This window comes from Meleagris gallopavo, chromosome 5 (genome assembly GCF_000146605.3).
Source record: "Meleagris gallopavo isolate NT-WF06-2002-E0010 breed Aviagen turkey brand Nicholas breeding stock chromosome 5, Turkey_5.1, whole genome shotgun sequence".
Taxonomy (NCBI): Eukaryota; Metazoa; Chordata; class Aves; order Galliformes; family Phasianidae; genus Meleagris; species Meleagris gallopavo.
In genome coordinates, this window is record NC_015015.2 from 22,485,535 (window position 1) to 22,496,183 (window position 10,649).

At 44.8% G+C, this 10,649-nt stretch overlaps 1 protein-coding gene across 1 annotated transcript in view; it reads left to right on the plus strand.

The window, feature by feature from the left end:
- Positions 1–9,558, plus strand: part of LRP4 (LDL receptor related protein 4) — a 36,749-nt gene extending 27,191 nt beyond the window's left edge. The window contains exons 28-37 of the mRNA XM_019616096.2: positions 145–363; positions 673–807; positions 977–1,085; positions 1,440–1,584; positions 2,079–2,192; positions 2,503–2,620; positions 3,089–3,156; positions 3,765–3,852; positions 4,374–4,515; positions 6,298–9,558. Coding sequence (XP_019471641.1) covers positions 145–363; positions 673–807; positions 977–1,085; positions 1,440–1,584; positions 2,079–2,192; positions 2,503–2,620; positions 3,089–3,156; positions 3,765–3,852; positions 4,374–4,515; positions 6,298–6,633 — 1,474 coding nt within the window. The 3' untranslated portion in view covers positions 6,634–9,558. The remainder of the gene's footprint in view (positions 1–144; positions 364–672; positions 808–976; positions 1,086–1,439; positions 1,585–2,078; positions 2,193–2,502; positions 2,621–3,088; positions 3,157–3,764; positions 3,853–4,373; positions 4,516–6,297) is intronic.
- The last annotated feature ends 1,091 nt before the right edge of the window (positions 9,559–10,649 follow it).

Genomic DNA, 10,649 nt, shown 5'->3' on the forward strand with positions numbered 1-10,649 from the left:
TAACCTCCTGGAGATTATGGGGAAAAAGATATTTGGGAAGTAGCAGTATGTACCCCCCTGTGGTTAGGGGGACTTCCTTGTGTGATCGCCATCAGGAACTATCCATTCCTCACTATCATCCACTTGTCTTTTATTTCCATCCAGGCGGTCTGATCTGAATGGCAGCAACATGGAAACTGTTATTGGTCAGGGCCTGAAGACTACAGATGGTCTGGCAGTGGACTGGGTTGCTAGGAACCTCTACTGGACAGACACAGGACGCAATACTGTTGAAGTAGCTAGACTGGATGGGAGCTCCAGGAAAGTGCTGATCAACAACAGTCTGGATGAGCCCCGAGCCATTGCTGTCTTTCCCAAGAAGGGGTAGGTATGGGGTATTGGTGGGACAGGGAAGAATGGCTGTACGGAGGCAGATTGGAGGGGAAGGATGTGAGTGGAAAAACAGATGTGCTGTCTGCATCTGTAGGCACCAGCCAGGGTCTGACTGAGCAACAGAGGAAATTGAACAGACAGTAGATTTTAAGATTGGACAGATAGTTGGGAGTCACAACCTAGAGAGCACGTGAGCTTTTTTTGAAACTGGAGAATGTGGCAATTTAATTGGTAAATAAAATTTTCAGTAGATTGAGCGAAATGTTCTTTTCTTGTTGCATTTGCTTTTTATCTCATTAGGTACCTCTTCTGGACAGATTGGGGTCATGTTGCTAAAATTGAACGGGCAAACTTGGATGGCTCTGAACGTAAAATCCTGATCAACACTGACCTAGGATGGCCAAATGGCTTGACCTTGGATTACGACACCAGGAGGTCAGTGAAATAATTTGCTTTACCTGTATAGAATTAAGAGACATAATGAATTTTCTTTAGCTTTCCTAACTTGGTTTTGTGAAGTAATTTGTTCCGTCCAATCAATCTTGGCTAGAAAATGACTAGAAAGTAAAAAAGTGGAAGCTCACCTCTTGCCCTGTTCCTCCAGGATATACTGGGTGGATGCGCATCTTGATCGCATAGAGAGTTGTGATCTCAATGGGAAGCTACGGCAAGTGCTGGTCAGCCAGGTGTCACATCCCTTTGCTCTGACTCAGGTAAAAAGATTTCCTCCCCATGCTGCTACCATTCTCTCTGCTGTGTTGATGAGTTTGGACAGTAGTGGAGTGTGGGGACAAGCAATTGTTGTAGTCTGTGGTAAACAGAGACAGCTGAGGGGCTAATAGCTACTCTTCTGTGGAGTTAACAGGAGAAGGTATGAAAATGTATGAAAATATGTAGAGTGTAGATAGTTGTCATCTTTATGAGAAGGGGTTGAGAAGGTCTTTCTTTGGGCCTTGGGCCTTGGGATATGTTTTTGATGGGTATTCTGTGTCTGTGTGGCTAAACATCCTAATGGTTCTGATCATTTTTTTTCTTTTTTTTTCCCTCCATGCTATCTCCCTGAGTAGCAGGATAGATGGATATATTGGACCGACTGGCAAACCAAGTCTATACAGAGAGTGGACAAATACTCTGGGCGGAACAAAGAGACAGTCCTGGCCAATGTTGAGGGATTGATGGATATCATTGTGGTTTCCCCTCAAAGACAGACAGGTAAATAGGAGGGCCTTCATTTGGGCAAATGATAAATGGATGCAAAAGGAAAATTTAGAACCACTGTGCTATTGTAGATGTCAAGTGAAGTTGGTGTCTTTCCTTGGATGTAAACTGTTAATGTATCTTCTCTGGGCATGTTCTTTATAACCATGACATTTCAGCCAAGTATGTCTTGACTGTATTCTCTTACAGCTTTGATCAGCAAACATCACTTTCTGTATTATTCATCTGACACTGTGTTAAAGACAGAATAACATAAGCTTGTTTTTAACTGTGGTGACTGAACTGCTCTCTATTAATTTCCAGTGCCTTCCTATCAAGATTGCCTCGCTATTATCACAGCTTTCTTAGCAATCAGATGTAGGGCATGTACCAGAGGATAGTAATTTGCTGCATTTCTAGGAAGTGTCTGCCTGAGCAGGAAAAAAGTTGCTGCTCAGAGCTCCTACCTAGATAGCTGCAAGAAATTTTAAATTTTTTCTTCCTTCCAGGTACTAATGCTTGTGGAGTGAACAATGGAGGCTGCACTCACCTCTGCTTTGCCAGAGCTTCTGACTTTGTCTGTGCATGCCCAGATGAACCAGATGGGCGACCCTGTTCTACTGGTGAGTTTTGTGAGCATCACTTGAGTACTAGCCATTGCCACTATTTATGCATCAATCATTCATCTATGGCAACCAGCATCTGAAGTTCTCCACTAGAAGAACTTGTGCAAGCCTTATTCTTAAAGTAAGACTGCTGTGAGCAGCAGAGCTTTCTTCTGTCCTTTTCACTGACGAGCTGGGTTTGCAATGGGAAAGCTGCTGATACAAGTTCTTATGCTTCACATTTCAGAATCTCTCTATAGCTCACCAGACTTGTTCACCTATTCCACAAAGTTGGGGTCCTGTTTATTTTTTCTCTGTGTTGTCTTAGTTCCTGGTGTGGTGCCCTTTGGTCCTGAAATCACCAGCGAGAGAAGTCAGACACCACCTGGCAGAATAGGTACCTCAACAACCAAGCCTCTTACATCTCTGGAAGAAGAGGAAGGGAAGTAAGTACTCTTGTTCTCTTGGAATTGGGGTGTGAAAGTTATTATTTGTTTAAGTTCAAGCCCTCTCTAGCTGTCCCTACCCAAAAGAGGTTATTCCAGCTCCAGACCAGACACAATGAAGTGTTAGAATCCTCCTGAGTCCATGCCATTCGTTTGATTTATTTATCAACTCCTAGGTTCTAAAATTAGAGGAAACAGAAGTCTGTTGCGTTTTTTTCTGCAAATTCCCTACAGCTTGCAAATTCGTACTGCCTAGAGGAAAAAAAAAGTATACTGGAGAAGAAAAAGGAAGGCTTTTGTTGTTGAATTGGAAGTGTAAGGAATTTCAGTGCTAGCCTGACCCATTCTGTCTTTTGATACCTTTGGTACTACTTTCAGAATACTCCAGGAGTTGGACTCAAAGATCCTCATGAGTCCCTACCAACTTTGGTTATTCTGTGATTCTAATTGTGTCCTTTTGTCATTTAGCTGCTCTGACAAAGATGCTAGGCGAGGCTTGTGTACTCATGCCAATGAGGCAGTGTTGGCAACAATGGGTGAGTTCCTTGTCTTTACCCATCTACACCAGTATTCTTCCAGATATGTCCAGAGCATTCTAGTCCATAGCGTTTGAAACGAAAACTTCTGAAAATCAAACTTGAGTTTCTCCAATGCCTTCTGTGCAAAGTGTATCTGAAAATGAACATCAGTCATAAACATTCACTAGCCTATATGGCAGCTTTTCACACTGAAGTATCATTTGAAATAATACTGTTTTCTGTTTTGATCCCCTACGTCGTCCACTGGGCTCTCACTACTAATGCTACCCCAACTCACCATCCTCTTTGTGTTTATCTGAGGGTGGTAGTTAGGATAATGGTTTCCCACTGCAGGAGTAACCTATCAGCTAGGAAGTCCAACTCATCTTTATTCAACAGCTTTACTAATATCTTGATGCTCCTGGTTTGCTGGGACCTGGGTGGGAAGAAGGGCTTTGTTCTTATCACACCAAACAAAACCTTTGCTAAAGCTCAGCATGCTGACGTTTTGCTTCACATACTTCCATATGGTTTTTATAATTCTACATGAGGTGTTACACTGATGTCAGTGTTATCCAGTGGAAGTTAAGAAGAATGTATAACATACCATTGCTGTTTGCTTTCAGGTGAGGGACTGCATGTTAGCTACATCATTGGAGGCCTTCTCAGTATCTTGTTCATTTTGCTGCTTATTGCTTCTTTAATCATATATAGGTGAGTGATATTTTTCCCTCTCTTGGACCATAGTAAAATCTAGCCTTTTAGGAGCAGAAAGCTACTAAAGAGCACTTTGTCTTTCCCTATTGGCATTTACAATCCATTTGTTCTCATTTGGAAGTGTTGATACTTGATGAATTGATTAGCACGGTTTGCTTCCTGTCCCTTTGAAATGTTGGACATGCCCCTACCATGTATTTTTGAAGCCTTATTAGCTGAATTTTCTGCGGAGAGCTTAGGTGTAAGGAAAGGGATGTGTGATAATTCATATCTCAGTACATGTGTGAACTCACGTGTTCTCTGCCAGGTAGCCTCTCCAGTTATTGTCAGTATAACTTTTGTGGTTACATGGCAGTGCCTCGCTGCATTGACAGGTAGTGAGTATACTGGTAGTTAAAGGGCATAGTAAAACCAGTCTGTCTTTGCACGGCAGTGAAGATTGCTGGAGCTTTCCGCTCAGGAACTTCAGATCCTGGCAGTAGGGCTCTGCTTTTTTTCTAACACCTCTTTTCCTCCAGGCATAATAAATCCAAGTTCACGGACCCTGGCCTAGGGAACCTAACCTACAGTAATCCCTCGTATCGGACATCTACCCAGGAGGTGAAGATTGAAACAATTCCCAAGCCAACAATGTACAACCAGTTGTGCTATAAAAAGGAGGTAAGAGCTGCTACTAAGGACATGAGAACACAATTCAAGCTGCTGTTAAGTATTATAGGCCTTCATATGTGAAAATGTTGCAGCTTGTTAGCATATACCCTTTGGAACATGGGAGAACAGCTTCAGTGAATTGCTCAGTTAGACTTTTTTTGCATCAACCAGCAGTATTTCTTCTCCAGAGCTGCAGTGACTGGTCTTTAGTTCTGTGCTTCTTCCCCACTTCCACGATGTCTTGTACTTCAGTAGCCAGCACTCAATGCGAATGAAGTACAGGCATCAAAGGGAATTGTCTTCCCTGGACACAGTCCCAGTTGGTGACTCCCCAAAGCTACCTTAGCACAACAATCAGGAGGGGAGCCAGGCAGTCAGAAAGAATTTGTTAATAAGAATGTGACTCCTGGCTATATGCTGCATGGAAGGGGTGGGACAGGAAAAGAAATGGAGCCCTTAATAAATAAGGCACATGACAGGCTCTGCAGAAGTCCACCTCATGTGTGTGGCATGATGGAGAGGGTTTAATACATTGTCTTGCAGCACTTAGTTTCTCCTCTTTTATCTCCTCAGAAGCTTTCCTATCACTCAGATAGTTTTTCATCTTCCCTCTTCTGATTTCCATCCACATCCTCATGTCAGGTATCACTATTCTATGTATGTGTTTGATCCTGCCTCCCTCACTCAATCTCTGCTGTGTAGTTGTCCCATACTAATTACTCTTTCATGTTTTTCCATCAGCTTTTATGTCTCTAGGTTAGCTTTACAGTCTGCCAAGAAAGCTGAGGTCATTTTCTATGGTCTTGGCTTTGGCTACGTAGAATGTGAGATCTGAAAAAGATAATTTCTGTACAAGTATTTATGACAGCCTGTTAGATTACTTAACTCCTCAAGCAGGGATTGAGGCAAGGCTTATACAGAGGAGAGTTTTTCCTCGCTTTTTTTCAGACGTAGTATCCAATAGATTTCCCAAACTTTCCTGCAATTTTAGCCTTGTCTATAAAGGGTAGGTAACACAGGATGATTTTTCTGGGAATCTAAATCCTTTCCATGATTCTTTTTAATTCTGTTGCTCTTAGATACACCCAGATGTGTTCTCCCTTCACTTTCTTCCCTGAGTTTATATCAGATGTTTTAATGCTCCTATATGTCAGTGATCCAAATAAGGTAGATTTCATTACTTGAATCTCAGTGGGGTCCTGTTAGCCACTGATGATTTCCGTTGCTTCCCTATAATCTTCTTCCCCTGTATCACGGTGGGACTTAAACTCAACAGTGCTATTCCAACTGTGCTTTACTGAGAGGTGAATGTAGAATGACTCAGACAAAGATATTGCAGACAAATCCATTCCCTAACCCTACCTACTTTTACCATGAAGTCTTCTAGCTGTTCCTGCTTTGCATGGTTTGTTTGGTTTGTTTGTTTGTCGGTTTGGTTTTTTTGTGTGTTTTTTTTTTGCTTTTATTTATTTATTTTGGTTGGGGTTTTTTTGCTTGTTTTTGTTCTTGCTCCCTGCTGCAGTCAGGTGTTGTATATAGCTGAATTAGGAGAGACAGCTCATGCTCACTTCCATTCCACAATTCAGAGGTTCCTGGAGTTTGGAATGAGAGCTCTTGCAGGGAGGTGAAACTTAGAGCAAGTTCTGCCATTGTGACAGCCAGAGCCAGTGGCTGTTTTCATGGAGGTCTAGCCTTTTGTCTGCTTCACTGTCTTTGTTCCAGCTCTGCTTTGCTCTTTACCTTATTTTTCCATGGATGTATTATTTTTTCATTCATCTGTCTGCTCCTTAGACTGGGCCTGATCACAGCTACACCAAGGAGAAGATAAAGATTGTGGAGGGAATATGCCTTTTATCCAGTGATGATTCAGAGTGGGATGACCTTAAGCAAATTCGGAGCTCTCGAGGAGGGATCCTCCGGGACCATGTTTGCATGAAGACAGACACAGTCTCTATCCAGGCTAGTTCTGGTTCACTGGATGACACTGAAACTGAGCAGCTGCTACAGGAAGAACAGTCTGAGTGCAGCAGTGTTAACACAGCAGCGGCCACTCCTGAACGGCGTGGCTCACTCCCAGACACAGGCTGGAAACACCAACGCAAACCCTCCACGGAGAGCGAGGTCTAAAGTACATGTTGCTTTAGAAATGCTTGAACCCTCCCTAGCCTCTGTTCTGCACAAAAGAAGACAGGACTCTGCCTGGCAAGCAAGGAAGGGCCCAGAGACTAGCCCCTCTTGTGAGGGGCCCAGAGACTGTGACTGCCTTTTAGCAAGGAGCTTGGCCAAGTGTGCTGTTGTGGTTGAAGAGGGAGCATGGGTGGGTTGGATGGAACCCCGAGACCCTGTCGGCTCATTTTCACTGTGTCTGTGGTTTATTTATATGTTCTCTTTTCTTGGAAGCTGCTGTTTTAACTTTTGCAGTGACTCCTCTGGCCTGAATCTGGTCCAGATGCTGAGTTCTCTGGCAACCTGCAAGTCCTATGCTGTCCAGCTCACAGTCAATGCCCATGAAGAGAGCACAGCTGCCATGATGCTAGCTCCTGGTCGCAGAAGTTCCCCTAGTCATTCCATCAGCAGCAGCTTTCCTCAAGGCTTTGTGCTGTGGGGGCTGTGCTTGGAGAGATGTCTTGGAATATGTGGGATGCACTCTGGGGCTCAAGGGGACAGTGGCACAGCATCAGGGCATAAAGACAGTAACCACAGTTGTTGCAACGACCCACTTCATGGAAGCATCACTGCTTACGTTCCCATCTGCTAGTAAAACTTTAAGGAATTCTCAGATTGGAGCACAGTGTCTGTTGCTGGCAGTGGGCACTGCTCCTATTCTCCCCTTTCTCACTGAAAAATGTTTCTACTCCAGAAAATAAGTCAGCAAGTGGCCCTTTCAGGACTGCTTCCAGTGGGTGCAGGAGTCAAGAGTGCTGTACTTGAGGAAAGAACATTCTTAAATTCTAGAGAGTTAATGGGAGGAAATGAATCTCAGCCAGATCTAAATTTTACTCTTACCTTTTTTTTTTTTTTTTAATTTTGCTAAATCTCCATTGGTCCCAGTTCTGCAAGATCCCAGTTCTCTTGGCCTTTATGACTTTTTTTTTTTCCCCATAATGAGAAGAAAAAAGATGATTCCTAGGATGAGTTTCCCTCAGGGGAATCCTCAGTGCTGACAGTCAGGAGCTGCTTTATTACAAGGCTGAGCCCATTTGACCTAGAATAGGAGACAATAGTCACAGAGCTGCAAGGGCTATTTTAAAATAGTTGTTTATCAGAGAGAATGACACTTTCAGTAAGCTCTAGTGTTAGTACTAAATAGCTCTCCTTGCAAAGACATTTTTTCCCATCAGCTGTGCAAGCCTCAGTTATTCTCTGGCCTCCAAAGCCTTTATCCTCTAGAGGGCAAAGGTAATGCTATGTTTGCAGTTGTACCCCAGCAGCAGCTGGAGCTTGCTCAAGGCCTAGTGCCACTTTTTCATACTCCCGTGGCTTCCTATTATCTATTTCTTCAGGTGGGAAAAAAGAGAAAATCTCTGGACACTCCTTCAAAACTGAGATTTCTATCAACCCCTCAAGTCACGTGGATGCTATCATGGTAAAATACTAAGTGTTAAGGCAGATATTTGGAAGCAGAACTTTCCAGTGAGGAATCTCCCACAGCAGACTGTGACTTCTTTGTCTCCTAGGAAGAAGCCAAGTACATTCCCACCCATGATGGAAGGAGAGCAAAGCACGCAGTAGGAGTACAGGAGAGGATGCATCTCCTGTGCAGTATTTTTCCAGCTATTAAAAAAAGGAAAATCAATCCTATTCAACTTCAATCTTGTTCATATACTAACAGTCCTGCGGCTCCTGAAAACATGATGGTTGTCAGCAGGTTGGCTGTACTTTTTACACCAGAGGTAGCTTTGCAGCAGGTAAAGGTTGCAATTTTAACCTGGCTGGGTGGCATAAACTCTGTTCATAACTGCACCATTGGGCTGACTGGTGTATATTCCTGTGGAAACTGAACTGGAGCTAAGGCTTGGAAAATTCTGTGTTAACGTGGAACTCTTCCCTACTCCCAGAGGGGTTTTGTTTTTTAAATTAGATTTTTTATTTAATTATTTATTTGATTGACTCCAGCCTGGGAAACATTGTTTTTGTTGGGCAGGGGCACTTCTGGATTGAGATGTGGACTCGACTGGGAGCTGAGAAAGGATTACATATCACTGACACACACCTGGCCTGTCTGGGCTGCCGCACACAGGGGCATCAAAGGCTCAAGCGTAGGCAAGCAAATTGGTTTGAAGAAAAGCCATGTACAGGGGAGAGGCATTAGAAGTGAGATGTGTGGGTGGATGGAGGAACAGTTATTTTTTGTTTGTTTCTTCCTCCTCCCCTCCAAATACCTTTTGTGCACCAAACTCTTGAGGTGGGAGGGGGGTGGAGGAAAACATCTGCCTGTTCCTGTCTCTCGAGGTTCAGACAGCTGAAATAGTTGCTATCTGAGTTACAAGAGCAGAATGGAAAGGAAAACCCAGTCAGTCCTTTCAACAGCTAATGGTGCTTGTGATCTCCACTGTCGTATATTCTCTGCTGCTGCTTAGGAGGGACGCTGCACACTCCAGTCCACCAACCATTCATAACTGCTCTCTGCTCTCTTCTGGAATCAAATATGGCAAAAAAAATGTCCCCCAGCCTCTCCTCTCCAAGCGAGGTGGGCAGAAATTAAGTTTCTTTATCCTAAAGTATGGAGAAAGTGCCAGTAAGATGCTGCCTGCTGGGGGATATACCACGTCTCCCCATTCTGCGGAGGAAAAGATCTTCATTGCACTTAGGCTGTTACGAATGTAAAAAGGCCGCTGGAGGACGATCTCTTGAGCACTGATTTACTATGTACAAAGCAAACCTCTCTCCTGTCTCTCCCAAGATAACGTCCGTGATTTCCCTGTGTTCCTGTGTAATGGTTTTAATTGTTACTCACTGGAGACATCAGAATTTCTGGAGTTATTTAACCACTGAGTTCAGTATTTTAGGGGTTGATGATAATTTAATATAAATTTAGCTTTTCTTAACCACTCTGCCTGGCTTTTGGTTGTGAATCGTGCATGGTATTCGGACTCCTCTTTGAAAAAGGAGCTCCCAGCTCTGTTTACACAGATCCCCAACTGTATTTCATTTGGGAGGAACGAGAAGGTACAAATGGATGTGGGTTGTCCTTCTAACTGGACTGTAGCACACACTTCTGCCATTAAGGCCTCAAAGCAAGGACCAGACAGCTATGCTCACTTGCACATTCCCACATGCTCTCACTCTGCTCCAACCTGCTATTTTTGTTAGCATTTTAACATGGCAGCAGCCTAGGAGCATAACCCTCTGTTTTGAAAGGAATTTAAGAGCACAGTGCTCTCCAGCACTGTACGCCACAGGAATCTGTGCTTGTTTTGTGCCTCCGCCAACTAGAAAATGTGGTTCTAAAGAAGAGATGATTTTCATCTCTTAGAATTTTTGTTCAAGAACACAGAAGGCTGAACAACAACTGAAATGCTCGGAAGTAACCATTCTGCAGTACTACTGCTCACCTGCTGCTCCCTTCTGCCCAGCTCTGCTGCAAATAAGTACCAACACGATTTCAAATGCTTTAGTTTTATTGCTGCCCATCCTTACCCACAGATGACACACAGTGTAGAAGCGGCACAAGGGGCCACGCCTCCCGCAGGCCGCTTCCAGCCGCGCTCCTTTACCTTAGACTCACCGTGTCTACCTCACCCCGAGGCCGCCTGAGGGGAGCAGCTACTCCCCCAACCTCGGCAAGGAGCGGACTCGTCGGCCCCGTGCCCCCGGCAGCGGGTCCGACCTGCTCCTGGCAGTGCGCCGTCCTAAGCCGGCCCGGCAGTGCGCGGAGCACGCATCGCTGCTGTCCGATTCAAACGGACTAATCAAGCGCGCTCTTGCGGGAGGGGGCGGGGCTGTAGGCGGCCAATGGGCGGCGAGGACACTGGGAGGTGCGGGCGGTGTTAGCGATTTCAAACCGCGCTGAGCAGCGGCCGGACACTCGCCGCGCCCGACCTGCCGGGCCCAGGTGAGATCCGCCCCCTGTTTGGCTTCTGCCGTGGGGGCCGCTTCCTTTCCTGTATCGCCCGCCGCGCTTCGCCGGACCCGCGGGCCGC